Genomic DNA, 16256 nt, shown 5'->3' with positions numbered 1-16256 from the left:
CCTTTGATGAAGATCCACCGATGAATTTGGAAGGTCACCAGGTTTGGCCAGGGGCTGAGGAGAAGATTCTTTCCCCCCAAGTCAATGAGACAAGACATGTACGAATCACCTGGCGGAGGGCTCAACTCCCAGAAATGTTCTGTACGTATCAGTTGTCTGCCTTCTTCCCTTCCTCCCTCACTCCTTCCCCTCTGTCCCTTGTTTCCTTCCTCTATCCCTCCCTATAAATCTACACACTTATGTAAGTATCTATATAATATAAATGTATTATAGATACTTTAAGCATTTATATATTAATGAATCTATAGATTTATAGGTACTCAGTGTTCAGTGACAACTTACGTATAGTCAGGCTGGCTGATATCTCCTCGGAGATATCACGGACGCCTGGCAGAAAGAGATCATACCTAATTACAGAGACTGGAGTTTTCACTGATCGTTATGAAATAAATTTAGTTTCAGTAAAGAGGTATCAGGGTGGTTCATTTTGAAAGAAGTAGTGGTAAAGAAATGGTGCCAACCAAACTTGTCCTGCAAGCTTCTTCTTTCTGAGTAGCATGGACTTGAAGAGAAGTTAGGTAGGTCATATATTCCCTAGTTTGCCACAGACCCCACCTGTCCTTATTGTCTTACTACCTTTACCCAATTAGATCCTGAAGAAATTAGTATCTACAGACCATGGTGAAGTAATAGGTCCTGAGCCTGGGAGGAAGGAGGCCTGGGTTTGCTCCGGTCCAATCTCTTGTCTCTCTCATCTAGGATCAATTCATTGTTGTAGAGCCTAAGGTCCCTTCCTACACCAAGATTCAGTAATGCTAGACTGCATCTGGATAGAGAGGGAGATGTCCACCATATGGTCATAAACCAAGAGCAGTATGTTAAAACCAAAGAAATGTATTAAGCTGTCTTATAGAAAATGTCCATCAAATGAATGTGTTAAGACCCACTGGCATGGATTTAGCCTTGATAGCGACATCTAGACAGTGCGACCTCACGGCTCCCGCCTGGAGAATCTGTCAGTGGCCATCAGTGAATCGTCCCCCAGGTGGTGCCCTTGCCTGGTGGCTGGTGAACTTCAACACTGGGTCTTCCCTGGTGAGTCACAGGCCTGTGATGTGTTTCAGGTCCCTCCGGGTCGCCCGGTCTGAACGGCTTACATGGTTTAAAGGGTCAGAAGGGAGCCAAAGGCGCTTCAGGTAAGAGAAAATCCTTTGCAAGAGATGGAACCGCAGTCAGCAGACTGTGAGATACTGCTGGCATTCCTCCACTGCACACGATCTGGGGAGGCGAACTAAGAAGCTGGCTTAGCTGAGAGACACAGTATTGCGCTATGATTAGTAGTGAAGACGACTTCTCTAAAAGGGACCCCTGAGAAACCCCAGTTTAAGAAAGAAAGGTTGGCTAACAGTGACTTTTGTTGATGTCGCTTGGGACGATCTACTGAAAATATTCTGAGTAATTGCTTAGGTGGAACTCAATTTTTAAATGTTACAAATAACAAATGGGAGATTTTTTCTTTGGGTATTAAGTGTAGCGATGGCGAGTACGACCACGTGGGTCTAATGAGTACTTTCCGCACCCCCGATAGGCTGCAGCTAAAACAAGTCCCCTGGGCACCATGCCTTGATCTTTGCTACCCCGAATGGGCTCACCGTCAACAGGGCATTTGAGCTCGTTCTGGTGTCTTAATGTAGTGCCCGGTTGTTGCTTTAGCGTCTCAGAAAAACAGCTCACAGTCAGACAAGGCGGCTGGATCAGACACGGAGGTTTGAGGGTCCTTGGGCAGAGGGTTGGATCGTCACACCACCGGGTTGGACGCCGTTGCTGGGACAGAGACAGAACCTTGATACAGTGTGGAAGGCCAAGAATTAATTTAGGTCACATAGGATTCATTTTGGCTCCTCCAAATAGTCTGATAAAATATGTGCCTCCCCCAAGAAACCAATGGCATTGTCCCTTTTCAGTGTGGAACACCACAGTGTTGCTATTTACATGCTAGTTTCCACCTTACATTTCAAACCAGTGTGCTCCCAATTCCCTATGGCTGGCTCTCATTTGGTTTCGCTCTTGCTGGGGTGGAGGTCAGAGCATTGATCTGCTGTTGTTTTTTTTGTTTTTTGGGGTTTTTTTTTTGGTTTTCTTTTAACTTGGGAAATAACCATAAAATAAGCCTATGGCCGACCTGTGGCCGTCCCCGTGATGGGGCGTAAGAGGGTACGTGACGACCGACCCACGAGAGTCTGCAGCCTTGCCAGCCACCACCGCAGCAGGTCTGGTCAGTCTCAGCACAACCCGCTGAGTCCCTGTCACCCCGTCCGGAAGGAGTTCTTTTCCAGGAGCCTCAACAGGGACAAACAGGGAGAAGACGTAGTACTAATGCTGTTTGCCTTGCCAAGGTCTGCACGAAGTGGGCCCGCCTGGTCCAGTGGGCATACCTGGGCTGAAAGGAGAGACGGGAGACCCTGGGAGCCCGGGAATTTCTCCCCCAGGCCTTTCTGGAGAAAGAGGTCCCCCCGGTCCCCCAGGTAAGAAGCAGCATGCCTTGCCCCTCTTAATAACTAAATCAAAACCTTCCAAGTGTGACAAGGCTGACATCCGAACACGTCCCTCCTCAGGGAGACCTGGATCACCTGGTCCTGCAGGTGCCGCAGGAAGAGCTCCTGAAGGGGACGTTCCTGACCCAGGTCCACCCGGAGATCAGGGACCTCCTGGCCCCGATGGTCCAAGAGGTATGAGAAAATCCTGGGAAAGCATGGTGACACTCCCTTCCTTAGACGCTGCCAGCTCTGGAGGGACATAGGACCAGAGAATGGCAGAGTTGAAGCCCCTTGGCAGCCCCGTCAGTCTGGCAGATGGAAAAGGCAGGAGTTGGGCAGTGCCAGGCCGTCAGGACCAGGCCCCAGCTGGAGCTGTCCCTCACCAGCTCTCCGGGTACACACTCTGACTCTGCGGGCCTCTCCCGGCGCCGGCGCCAGCGTGATGCTGAGCACAGGGGGGCAGAAGCATCCAGCAGGAGGGAATCTCACGCTGCCTGTGGGTCCCCAGCACCTGCCATGTGAACCACCGCCCCTGGCCAGAGCGACCGTGCCTGGGCCTGGCACACACAGATACAGAGTCTCTGCAAGCGTTGCTCGCAGTGCATGTTGTTCCTCTCGGCACGTGGCAGGGACCAAGTCCAGCAAGGCAGTATTTCACGGAGTAGGGTCTGACCGGAGCCGCCTGGGGCCTGGGGACGAGAGCGTTGGCGCCATGGGCTTTTGCAAAGTGCCGACAATCCTGTCCCTAATAGCTCCCAGAGCTCCTTCAGACAGCTCCAGCCCACTGCCTTCATGTCTTCAGGATTTAGACAGGATGGGCTAAAAGAGTATGTGATTCTATTTGACGCTGAGAAAAATTAAAATGCTCAAAAATACGCTAGGCAGTGTAGGAGCTAAGTAGGAGTAGAATTTGGACTCACTTTCTGGGTGTAGACACCTGTCTTCAATTAGGATTAAAAACATTTAATTGAGTGAATATTCCTTTTCCATCAGCCAGGTTTTTCTCAAAAGCCTGTCATCTATGGGTCTGTCTGTTTGCCCATCTGTCCTCCTGTCCATCCATCCATCCTTCTAGCTATCATATTAAAGCGGTGGGATGACAATGCAAAGAAAAGCCATAAAGCCCTGCTTCCAAAAGGACCGGCTTGGAAGGGAAAGAAGGCTTTCCTCAGGCTCATTTGTCTGACGGTTACTAACGGACCATTTACACCATCTCCCAGCTTGGGGCTCCATGAGACAACCCCTGTTTCGCTTCTGACATAATTGGCTTTTTTATTCTTCTCATTCCCTCCATCTCTTGCTTGCATTCAGTTACTTTTCTTAAGAAGCTCTCAGGCTGCCTACAGTCACATTTGTCTTTGTCTGAAAGAAGCTATTTGCCTCCTCCCTGTGGTCAGGAGCACCTGGGCCCCCAGGCCCCCCTGGGAGTGTTGACCTTCTGAAAGGGGAACCAGGAGACTGTGGTCTGCCGGGGCCTCCAGGTCCCCCGGGCCCACCCGGGCCTCCAGGACGCAAAGGCTTCCCAGGATGTGATGGAAAAGACGGCCAGAAAGGTAGGAATGCAGGTGGTTCCTTAAGTAGTGCATGAAGGCTTTTGTTATCTTGCCCTTCAGGGTCTGGGGTTCTGCTCCCCGGGGAGGTAACTTTATTTCCTATGGACGTAGTCACTGCGTTTCCAAAGTGTCCCGACTTTCCCAAAGAGTCTTAAGGTTTGGGTAACAGCTGGACAAGTAAGAATAAATACAAGTTCATCTTCAGACCCTACTAACATACTTGATAATCTTCTAGAGCAGAACTGAACAACAGAAATATAATACAGGGGCACCTGGGTGGCGCAGTCGTTAAGCGTCTGCCTTCGGCTCAGGGCGTGATCCCGGCGTTCCGGGATTGAGTCCCACATCAGGCTCCTCCGCTGGGAGCCTGCTTCTTCCTCTCCCACTCCCCCTGCTTGTGTTCCCTCTCTCGCTGGCTGTCTCTCTCTCACATAAATAAATAAAATCTTTAAAAAAAAAAAGAAATATAATACAAGCTACACGTGTAATGAAAAGGCATGGTAAACACATTTTAAAAAGTAAAAAATGAGCAAAATGAACTTTCATATTTCTTTTAACAATATATTCAAATATTATTGCTTTAGCATATCATCACTGGTATAAATTATCAATGCAACAATCAGGGCTGTCTGTACAAACTACTTCCTCTCCCAGCTAAGACGCTCTCCTCCCCAGCTTTGAAGTCTGGTGCGTGTTTCATGCGTATAGGACAAGCCAGTTTGGACACGCCAATTTCAACTGTTCAGTAGCCACATGTGGTTGGTGGCTTCCGTATTGGACAGTTTGGTTTTAGACTGCTGACCTTGCTCTTTTATATTCATGAGAGAGTCTCCATTATTGAATTCCCCTGCTATTTAAAGCTAAAATATATTTTTTAAATTCACTTTTACCTAACTGCTAATATTTGGGGATGTTAGTCTTTGGTCACCAGGTTTCAGAGAATTATTCAGTTCATAGAACTTTTTCATTGAAAAGGAACCAGTAATCGTTATCCATCTTAACTCCCTTTTGGCATAGATAAGGAAGCTGGATAGAGAAGCAACTGTCAAAGTCAGCCCAATAACTGGCACCCTGCCTGACTTCTGAACTGAATGTAAAATAAAGCAAAAGATTAGGACAAAATTGAAGATCAAAATTACCATGAGGCTGCCATGAATACAGTGCAAATGGCATCCCTGTAATGGTGCAGTACACAACCTGCACAACAGTACACAGCAACCCTCTTCAACTTTATTAGAAATAAAATCAATTGTAGAGAATGTGGCTTATATCTGCAGGTATGTGGGCTTCCAGTTAGGGAATCCCATAATTGGATAAACATGCTAGCATGCTAGTCACCAAAAGGAACCTGTTCCTTTCCCAAATAAGACATTCCTTCTTCCCATTTGCTCCTCTAGAGAATGAACCTCTACCTGGAAATATTCTTCAGGATGGGGAAAATAGTATGCAGTATGAATAACAGTGACCAACAAAAGGATATACAAGGACTTAGAAATATTGATGAAACCACTAAGCATGCTTCTTAACTCCCATTCCAGTGGGCATATGGTCCAAAGAGGGTTTAACTGTGGAAAGGAGGAGGGAGTTTCTTCAGTTTACCTTTTCAGACTTAAACAGTGGGAAATATTTGATCCATTCAAAAACATTTGTTAGGTACCTACAGGAGTATAACTGTGAGCAGGATTAAACTGTCCCCACTCCTGCTCAGTGCAGAGTTTCATTGGGGCAGACAGACACTCACACTAAAGGATCCATCAGTATAAACTGAGCAGGTGCTCTGAGTAAGGGCCCCTCTTCCACGACAGCACATCGAGAGCAAGTGGAGTTGGGTTGGGGTCCCAGACAGGGCTTCCCCGAGGACGTGAGGCTTGCTGGGTGCAGAAGAAGAGAAGGAACCGCATGCTCGAGGCGCTGAGTGGCTGGCGGGGCTGACACGGGGGATTGTGAGGAAGAGAGGCCGGAGCCCAGGGCCAGGACGCACGTCGTCCCACATGGCCGAGCAGCGTCCCCTATTTTCCCTTCACTTCCAGTCCTCTGTCTCCAGAGAAAGTTCAGGATGACAGAGCTTTTCATTCTATTTAGTCTCGTCTTGATCACGAGACCATTTTCCTTACTCCGTTTGACGGACTCTCGTGTTTCCTTCAGACAGAGACAGCTCTTCTCAGCTTTACTGAGAAGAAAAAGTGAGAGGCTCGTCTGGATTCCCGCCTTTGCCCTGAGCTCTGTTGGGGTGAATCTCTGAGTTCAGTCCACCTGACTGCCGTCGTCTTGATTTCGATCCATTCCTGTGTCCCCGTCTTTATGTTCCCTTTAGGACCGATAGGATTCCCGGGGCTGCAGGGGCCACAAGGACTTCCTGGCCCCCCTGGGGAGAAGGGTTTACCTGGCATTCCAGGCAGACAGGGGCACCCCGGTCTTCCAGGTAAGCTCCTAATGCCTGCTGATCTCACCCAGCAGTCTACAGACAGCCTTTTGTTTCAACATTTACCGTGAGGGTCGGCTTGAAGCACGTAATTATTCTGAAATTGCCTGCAATTGCTCACGAGTTAAGCTGCATTTATTTCAGGCCTCACTACACAATCTTATGTTTGGTAAACTAATATTTATTATTAGATGGAGTAAGTTTGCAAATTAGGAGTTGATTTTACAGACAACATTTCTAAGTTAAATAAATCTGTGTTCCCTCACACAAGAGGCAAAGACTGATTTGATTACTGTATGGGAGGACCGTACGCATGTCTCTCCCTGAATTCCCATGGATTTTCCTAGATGTTTATTTAACTTTTTCTGTAAAATACATTAGTTCCTACAAAGACGAAAAGGCTATTCAATTTAAGCTCAGTCGACAACATGTTTTCAACGTAGGGTCAGAATAGGCCAAGGAAGAGCTGGAAGGGCAAGCAGACATGCATATTTGAGATCGGCAGAAGTCATATCTTTTGAGATCCTAAACCAATCTTATGGTAATGTGGTGTCCGTTCGGAATACCTTGCAATCCCTAAATTAGCTCTGTAGTCCGAAGACTGAATAGATCGCACTGCTTTACGACGGACCTCAGAACAAGATGACAAACAGCTCATCCTTGGGTCCATCTCCTATCCTATAACACTTGGCCAAATAATATGAAGCCTGCCAACAAACAGAATTTCTACGTATGTTAAATTAGGGCATATTTCCTGTAAGAAATCAACTCATTTTATATGGTGCAAGAGAGCTTCATTTCACGTCTTTCTAGATGTGCAAGCTCGATGACTAAATCATAGCTGCTCTTGTCAGTAACACGGATTGGACTTCGTTATGTCAATAAGATGCTGTCATTCTGCGTATCATTGATGCCGTCCTCAAGTTATTATGTATATTCTCAAATAACCCATTTCGCTTTTGTCCTAACTGACAAATTTAAAATCTCTTTCCATCGCATGAAAATCGTTGTGTGGCTTCACCTTTTGACTTTGGACCTCTCCAGGTTCCAGAGGTAAGCGCTGCTATAAAATTGGTAATTTCCTCTAAATCTGGCTTCTACTTATTTCCATACTGGCCTTTTCACTGTACTTGTGAGTTACACTTTGTCACGTTTTCATAGATGGGGTGCTGTGATTACATGAGGCGTCAGTGCCTCCGCTGCCTCATTACGGATATGGTAACCCCATATTAGAGCGTCCTAAAGCCGAGTCTCTTATAGGTTGTCAAGGCGGAGTCGACACTCAGCTTACGTAATTTCAATTCAGGCAGAGTGTGAGTGCTTCCTCTGTCAAATGCTACAGTACAAACCCATGTAAGTTTCTTTTATAAATTCTACAATATAAATACATAGACCATCCCAAAAATAAGTAGTATCAACAACATGAAAAGATGGGTCCTAGTAAGGGGCTATGACAAGGTTTTCCCATATCATCCAAGTCCATTTCCAAGGAGCAAATTTCTTTGTGTGTTACCGTGAAAATGCTGTTATTCTTTTCAACTACGTGTTCACCACAGTGCAGAAACAACATATTATTTCGTGTCTGGGGTTTTCAAAGAGACTCAAAAGAGTTTCATAAAAGAAGGAAAGAAACACATGGAGTGCATGCATTTGTTCTTTCCAGGCATCCTCTTATTAACCTTAGTGAAAACTTGCCCTGAATGCAGGGTGCTTACACAAGAGACACTTTGGCCCCTGCCATTCAGCTTCTCGTTTATTAAAAAGTGAAGAAAAGCAAAATCAGAATTTAAAAAGAATCCTGCTATTTTTAATGTTTATATTTAAAAATTACAGCTTCGGGACGCCTGGGTGGCTCAGTCAGTTCAGCGGCTGCCTTCAGCTTAGGTCATGATCCCAGGGTCCTGGGATCAAGTCCTGCATGGGGCTCCTCGCTCAGCGGGGAGCCTACTTCTTCCTCTGCCTGCTGCTCCCCTTGCTTAAGCGTGCTCTCTCTCTCTCTGACAAATAAATTAAATTTTTTTTAAATAAAAATTATAGTTTCATATTTAATATTTCCACTTCCATCCTTTTAGTGTCTCTCTGTGTCTGTGTGTATGAACTCATTTGAAGATAACATCAGAACCCTAAATATGAAGCATGAGCCAAATGCCCACCACCCCTACTCCACCCCCACCTCCCGTTCCCTTATCTGCTTCCTTCGCTCCACCAGAACTCACAAGGTGATTCAGGGAAAATAGGAAATATTCATATGCATCTCCCTCAAGTCACCCAGAGTGGAAAAGCCACAGTTTATATTAAACTGTGCGTACCATAAAATACACCCAGCTCAGTGTTGGTTGTGGTTTCATACAATATTTTATAAGAGATTAAATTCCAAACAGCTGACAAGGGTTCAAGTCTGTTTTTTTTCCTTAAGATTATTTATTTGAGAGCAAGAGAGAGAGCGTGTGTGTGCATGAGCTGGGGGAGGGGCAGAAGGAGAGGGAGAGAGAGAATCCGGGCTCTCAGTGGGCTTCCCACTGAGCATAGAGCTGCATGCGGGACTCCATCCCAGGACACTGAGATCATGACCTGAGCTGAAATCAAGAGCCAGTCACTCAACCACGTGAGCCACACAAGTGCCCTGGGTTCGAGTCTGTTTTGCACAGACGTATTAACTACTGTGTAGCCTACGTTGTCACTATGGCCACATTTTCTACGGTTTTCTTGCTACCTAATCACTGCTGTTCTTAAACTTATTTTGCACACTTGCATGAATTTTAAGAAAACTACAACTGAGAAGCAGTGTGTTTTTTTGTTTTTTTTTTTAAAGATTTTATTTATTTATTCGACAGAGATAGAGACAGCCAGCGAGAGAGGGAACACAAGCAGGGGGAGTGGGAGAGGAAGAAGCAGGCTCATAGCGGAGGAGCCTGATGTGGGGCTCGATCCTATAACGCCGGGATCACGCCCTGAGCCGAAGGCAGACGCTTAACCGCTGTGCCACCCAGGCGCCCTGAGAAGCAGTGTGTTTTTAAAATATGTTGTATTTCTTGGAATTCATCACACGGATGTGAGGAGTTCTGAGGGCAGTATGGTGTCCTGGTGAAGCACACAGTTTTGGAGCCAAGCCGTCTTGGATTTTAATCTAGACTCTGCCATGTGTTAGCTGCGTGACCTTAGATATGTCACTTATTTACCTGAGCCTGGGTTTTTTACCTGTAATATTCTAATAATAGCAGCACATACACACACAGGTTTGTTGGGAGCCTTTAATCATAAAGCACTTAGCCCGGGGCCCGGTACATGATAAGGCCTCCAATAAGTGTTAGCTGTTAGCATTATTGGTTACTGTTACTATGATTTCTTTTCCCTTGTGGAGTATTTGCAGGGTGACTGAATGAAGCTTTAGGAAAAATATCTTAAAGATGTGAACATAACCGAGAAGGAAAAACAGAGCAGTGATTCTCCAAGTGAGATCCCCAGATCAGCACCGTTAGCCTCACCCGGGAACATGGTAGACGTACAGATGTCGGGTCTACTCCAGACCTACGGGCTCAGAAACTCTGGGCTCTGACCAGCCGGCCAGATGATTCTGATGGGCTGAAGTCAGAACTACAGTGGTGTAGTAGCCCTGGCTGACACCGGAGACTTCCGGGGAGCTCTCCCACTGCTACCGGTGACTGGAGCCCAGTAAAATGTGCCCCAAAGGTGGGAAATCCAGTGAAGGTCATCAAACGGTTGCTGCCCCAACCAGCCTTCACTATTCTGTACTTCTTTGGCTTCCTCTGAGATCCTAGTCAGTCAGTCAGTCAGTCGTGTATTTAACACGGTGCCTTCTGGAAGTTTCTCATGTGCCCCACAGTGAACAGAAGTCCCTCCCTCATAGAGCTTGTGTTGGGTTGTTGAACACCCGATTCTTCCGTGTCGTGTCGGCAGCCCGTCTAGCTGGAGAAGGCAGAAGGAGCTTGTTTGTAAGGCTGGAGCCCGTCACACAAGCAATGATTGCAATTTCAGGTGAGCCAGGGCCGCCTGCCGACGTGGAGTCCTGTCCCCGAATCCCCGGGCTTCCCGGGGTACCAGGCCCAAGAGGACCAGAAGGAGCCATGGGGGTGCCTGGAGTGAGAGGGCCCCCAGGACCAGGTACGAGGTTGGCGCCCGTTGTTCATGCTGCTGGAATGAAAGTCTAGGCGGCTTGTTATGTAGCTTTTAGCACGGAGCCTAAATGACTCGTTGAGTACGAAGCAACGTCACTTCTTTCCTCTGAGACATTTTTCTACATTTCTCCCGTGTGATCACGCCCTCGCTGGATCGGCACAAGCCTGCTATTTTATGCTGAACTCCTACTTGAACCTCTCCTACGTGGGCAGCTTCGGGGCACAGGGTTTTGAAGCCTTTTAATCAACAGAGTAGCCGCTCTGTTAATAGTCACTAATAGCTGTTGACTTGATTTTGAATTACAAACACTTGAATTGGGGCTATGTGGAGCAGAATTGGCCCAGGAGAAGGGGGAAGGAAATGCCTTGCTTGGAGCAGGGAGAGAGAAAAGGGGAAGGGTCGTTCTAAATTCTGGCCATGACCAAGTGTTCGTTTAATTGCTCAGAGCACTGCTCATGGTCAGGGTAGCAGGATCCGTATTTAAGTACTTCAACCAAACCATCCCTTTAAAAACTATCTTCCAGATGCTTTATTTTCACAGATCCCCACCACACGGGTCAGTGACAAAGAAATTAGGGAGTCCAGGTTGGTCAGCTTGAGGTCACTGATCACAATTCAGACCAATTAGCAGTGGCCGTGTTTCTAGACAGGCTGCGTGCAAATGACCCGAAAAGGCACGTGGCCCTTCTCTTCCCTGGTTTCCCACTGCGCAGGTGTGGCCTTGGCTCTTTCTGGCTCAGGGCCAAAGGAATTGGAAATAGAACTTGAGTTTTGCCTCACCTGTTGTGTGTGTGTGTGTGTGTGTGTGTGTGTGTGTGTGTGTGTGTGTGTGGTGTGTTTCCCCAAAGCCAAACAGCTAAGGGCCCAAAAGACATCCCCTCTGCCGGCCTCTGAGTGGTTGTCGGGTAGTGTCTGGAACAGCCGTGGAGCCTCCCTCGGTTGGCTGTGGGGTTGTCTTGTTCGTATTTGCTGCACTGCATCTGTGTTTATGCACCGAGTGAACTGGGTGTCAGCTGGAGGGACTTGCGTTAACAGCGCGGGGGACCCTGGGAAGTGAGCTAGCTCTTTGTCACCCACGGCATGCATCAAGCTCTCCATCGGTCACAATCACTCGTCACTCAACCTGCTTTTAAAACCAACCCCCTTGTTGTGTATATATTTGCCATTGAGGGCTGGGACCCCTGGCCCTACACACACTCCCCTTTAAAAAAATCCACTTTCAGGTAGAAGATATGGCCGGGAATGGGGTTCTGCAAATTTTTTCAGTAAAGACTTCCAGATCCGCTGCACGCCTTAGAAAGTACGGTACTATGTGTTGTGGGCAATACAAACATGCATAAGATGAGTTTTTCTCCCCCCTCCAGGGCCTCACACAACCTCATGGCAGAAATAGCTGGCAGAACATAAGTAACTCTAGATAATGGGAGATTATAATTTGTGTTTTTGAAGAGTTGCTGGCAAAGGCCTGAGGACAATGGGACAGGGAGAGGTGAATTTAGTGCGGAGGGCTGCAGGACTGCTGAGACCCAGGCAAGAGCTGGCCTTTGAACAGAGCCTTTAAGGAAAGATGGGGCTTTGAAGAACCAGAATTGTCCAACAGGGAGGTGGCAGAGCACAGATGGAGTAGGTTGGCCTAAGAGCCTGGTAACCAAGTCAGCAGCTTCCTTGCTACTCAAAGTGTGGTTCGAGGACCAGTAGCAGCTCTGGCACAGACCTACCATTAGAATCTGCATTTTAACAAGATCCCAGAATATTTGTATGTATATTCAAGTTTGAGGAACCCTAACCATATTCTATGAGTGCTGTCCTTAAAAGAGTCAGCTAAGAGCGACACCATCCCTAGTGACTCAGTCCTCACTGTAGGCTAAAGTCATCTTAAAGTCATGGGGGGCTGGACACAATATTGATGCCTCCTCCCAGACCAACAGAAGGCAGAGGGAGGCAGGGCCTGAGGATCAGTGTTTGGAAACGCTCCCCAGATAACTCTAGCGGACAACCAGGGTTGAGACCCACTGCTGCCCTCAATGCCAGCCGAGACCTGTGGGGTGGCTGGGCTCACCTGTTGTGGTGGCTTTGGAAAAGAACCAAAGAAAGTAAACGAGAAGAAAAACCAAGTGGGCAAATAGTTGTCTTGGGCACATACAAGATTCTCCATAGACAGCGAGCTTCTGAACGACGGCTGACAGGCTACATGGTCCCAGCTGTGACCAATCACCCGTCATCTCTCATTCTGCCCGACTTGGGGTCGGATAGGCTTATCCAGTTGCAGGTGGCCTCAGAAGGGTCTTCTCTGGCTTCCTGTGCCCTCTGCTAATTGACGTCACTGACCCTGCCTGCTGGCAGTGGGGACACCTGAGGCTACCGCTGCGCCACAAAAATGTGACTGTTATGTTAAAAAAAAAACAACGGGTGCACAGCCCTTCCCGCAAGGTGCCTCCCATTCTTCCCATGGTCTCACCGCAGGACTGTGCTGGCTCAGTTTCCCGGGGGCTCCCTTCTGCCCTCCTCCCAAGGACCACTCCCAAGCCAGGGTTCCCTTTTGGCTCCCTCTTCTCTGATACGGGCCTCCAGCTCTTGCTATAAAGGACCCCGCTTTCTGCAGTATGTTCTTCGGCCCCCTTACCCGGCCTGTTTCTGCTGACCACCCGGATACATCGGCCACACTGCCCAGTTGCTGAAAAGCGACCAGTCTCTCTCGAAGGTCTGAAGCGGCTGAACCCTGACTGACTTGGGTCATCTGCAGGGCATGTGGCTTGTCATCGGTCCTTTCCTGAAGGCGGTTCTTTCAGCTTGGTGTTGGGGGCCATATGTGCCGCCCCCGAGGTCGGTTGTGAAGGCTCAGCCCCGCTAGGAAGGACCACCTCCACTTCAGATGACGCTGTTGGCCTCCTCTTGTTTTCCCTCCCAAACCTCTTTCCTTGCTAAGCTGGCTCTGAAACCAGGTGTTGCAGCCGAGAGCTATACAGAAAAAAAGAAGGTTCTGGCTCTTTCCGGCCCTGTGTGAGTGGGTAACAGCCACACTAACTATAACCTGTGTCTGTTGAGCGTCCTCCACCATGGAAGGCCTCCTGGTTTTCTGCTCACACGTCTCTTTGATCTGCAACTTTCCTTCCCCGGGGGGCCCTCAAAGGCTGGGGCTTCCTGGGATGAACACAGAGGTGGTTTCTGTATCGATTTGAACTGTTACTGCCTAATGGACAGCCCCACATCCTGTTAGAGTGTGTTTAATCTTCAAGTCAACATGTGACGCTCTCCGAGGAGGTAATCCATCAAACACTGGGGGGCTTTTAGAGGGAGCTCTAGTCCTTAAAACAAGTTCCAAGTGGAGAACAAGTCCACATAGGGAAAGCCGTGGGCACGCAACTCGGTTAGCCAAAGCCTTCCTTCCGATCTCTGGAAACTGCCTGACAATTTCTCCAAAGGGAACAAAGCCTATATCACAACATCTGGTGGGGAGCTCTTTCCCCTGATTGGCAGTGATCTCGCCGCACGTTGGTATTTCAGGAAGACGCCTGCTGCCTTTTCAATGATCAGCCTGTTTGTTCCTTGTCAGCACTCGGGCAGCCCTTTCCAGAACAGCACCGTGACCCCATGTTGCAATCATCTTGTGGGGTGGGAGAGACAAAAGAATGCTCTGAGCTCACCATCAGGGCCCTCTCTTCCTTCCAGAGTGATGTTCTCTTTGAAGCTGGTGGCAAGGGATGTGCCAGCGAGCACACGGCAGCCCCACCCGAAAAGAGGTCTCTGCCCGGTTACTGGAAAGGAGAGGGCATCTCTCAGCCAGATGGGGAGAGGGAGAGGTTTCCTTTCTCACTTGCTGAATGATAACCATGGACGGAACGCAGTCCAGGAACTGCATGACAACCCAAGAGAATTTGTTTAAAACCTAAGGAAGCAGAAAGTGAAATGACAGCACCCCAAAAGCCAGGCATACTGGGGATACCCACACCAGCTCTACCAGCATGGGATGTGGAGGGGACGGACTGGCTGGTGGTGGGGAATAGAGAAGGAGGTTGGTATGGGACACTCTCAGGCAGACTGTCTTAGAACAGGATTTCAAAAGCGGTGAGGTTTGGAGGGGTATGCATTTCAAATGGCTATAAGAGGGGGTCCTGTGTGAGACAGGAAATCGAGTGGGATGTCCAGCTGATCACCCGAGCATGGCAGTCCCCTGCTCTCAACCCTCAGATGGCTCCCCCCTCCCTTGAAGAACAAGTCCAAGAGTGAAAACGTGAGCCCTCTCTGACTTCATGGTGGGTTTTAGGCTAATTTGTGGCAGAGAGAGTGAGCGAGAGAGGGAGAGAGAAGAACCGTTGGAAACCAGGACCCTTGGGAGGGCTAGTACTTCAGGGAATTCAGGCTAACGGCAAACACACTTCTCTACAGGCAACGGCCATGTCTGCTACCCGCGAAAGGAGGTTGTGGCTAATGATGCCTCAGACGAAAGTAACCAAACACTTAAAGAACCCCTCCAGTATCAGTGCGACTGCTGCCAGACCCCTCCCCCCTTTACGTCCTCCAGGGGGCGCACCTGAGCTCCTCAGCTCGTCACGAAGCAGGCTGGCGGCTGATGGAACCTGCCTGGGAGCGGTTCCTCAACACGCAAGATCAGCTCTGTCACCTTCCTGAGCCTCAGTCTCCCCACTGGTAGGCTGGCATACGACAGCGCCTGGTCATGTGGCTGTTGAGAAGACCGAATTGGTTAAGCCATGTAAAGGGGGGTACCCTCCACCTTTAAACCCTCAATTATTATTTTAAAAAATTGCTGCTTTGACCTTGCTCCAAATTTAACTTGACTCCCAATTGGATCCTATTAAAGTTTACTTATTCCTCCACTGAGCTTTCTAAAAAAATCATTATTAAGGATAATATTTAATTATAGAAGTCATATATCTTTGATACAAAAAACTTAAACATACAAGAATATGAAGACACGTGAAGACCTCTCTTCCAACGTCTCCCTGGTCTGGCTCCAAATCCTTGCTCTGCCCATGACTGGCTTATTACTTAAGCAAATGACCTCTCAGAGCCTCATGACCGCACCACCAAGCGGGGGTGGTACAATCCCGATTCCGTGTATCTGGGAAGACGACATGAGAGAATGCAGTGTAGTCCAAATGGGGAGCCCCAGGCCGGCCCCTGATACCCATGCTGGAAGTGCTAGCAGGTGTCATACTGTTCTCACCACTGCCATCGTAAACTGTCGTGCAGGGTGCAAAGGAGAGTCTGGGCCGGATGGCAGGAGGGGCGAGGATGGCCTCCCAGGGCCTCCTGGGCCTCCTGGAAGCAAAGGGGACGCGGGAGAAGCCGGCTGCCCTGGAGCACCAGGTAAAAATGTTCAGCTTCTCTTCTCTTCTCTGACACCGTAGATCTGAGAACTGTGTACGAAATCCCTGGCCTCTCAAGCGGCTTTCCAAACTGATCCTATTAAAAGCATTTGCCTTAGATGTGGACTCACCAGGTATTAGGGAGGCGGAAGCAGCAAGAGCGGAACAGGATGAATCCCCCCCCATGATGACCGATCCTCAACCATCATAAAGATGAGTCAAGGCCCTTTCCCCACATTTAGTATTTCTCCAAACCACCGTGCATTATCATAAAAGACTC

General features: G+C 48.4%; 1 protein-coding gene across 17 annotated transcripts in view; it reads left to right on the top strand.

The window, feature by feature from the left end:
* COL4A4 (collagen type IV alpha 4 chain) overlaps positions 1-16256 on the top strand; it is a 126615-nt gene that overhangs the window by 97639 nt on the left and 12720 nt on the right. For 6 of the 17 annotated variants that reach the window (XM_045775274.2, XM_045775268.2, XM_045775272.2 and 3 more), the window contains 8 exons: positions 1125-1196; positions 2397-2525; positions 2616-2729; positions 3935-4090; positions 6405-6512; positions 7557-7565; positions 10509-10634; positions 15861-15977. In XM_045775274.2, coding sequence (XP_045631230.2) covers positions 1125-1196; positions 2397-2525; positions 2616-2729; positions 3935-4090; positions 6405-6512; positions 7557-7565; positions 10509-10634; positions 15861-15977 — 831 coding nt within the window. The other 11 variants (XM_087863967.1, XM_087863968.1, XM_087863960.1 and 8 more) reach the window with 6 other exon arrangements.

Source organism: Ursus americanus, chromosome 1, assembly GCF_024610735.1.
Source record: "Ursus americanus isolate L20-20 chromosome 1, mUrsAme1.1.p, whole genome shotgun sequence".
NCBI classification, from domain to species: domain Eukaryota; kingdom Metazoa; phylum Chordata; class Mammalia; order Carnivora; family Ursidae; genus Ursus; species Ursus americanus.
Note: the sequence above shows the minus strand (reverse complement) of the source record. Positions and strands in the feature narration are given on the sequence as shown.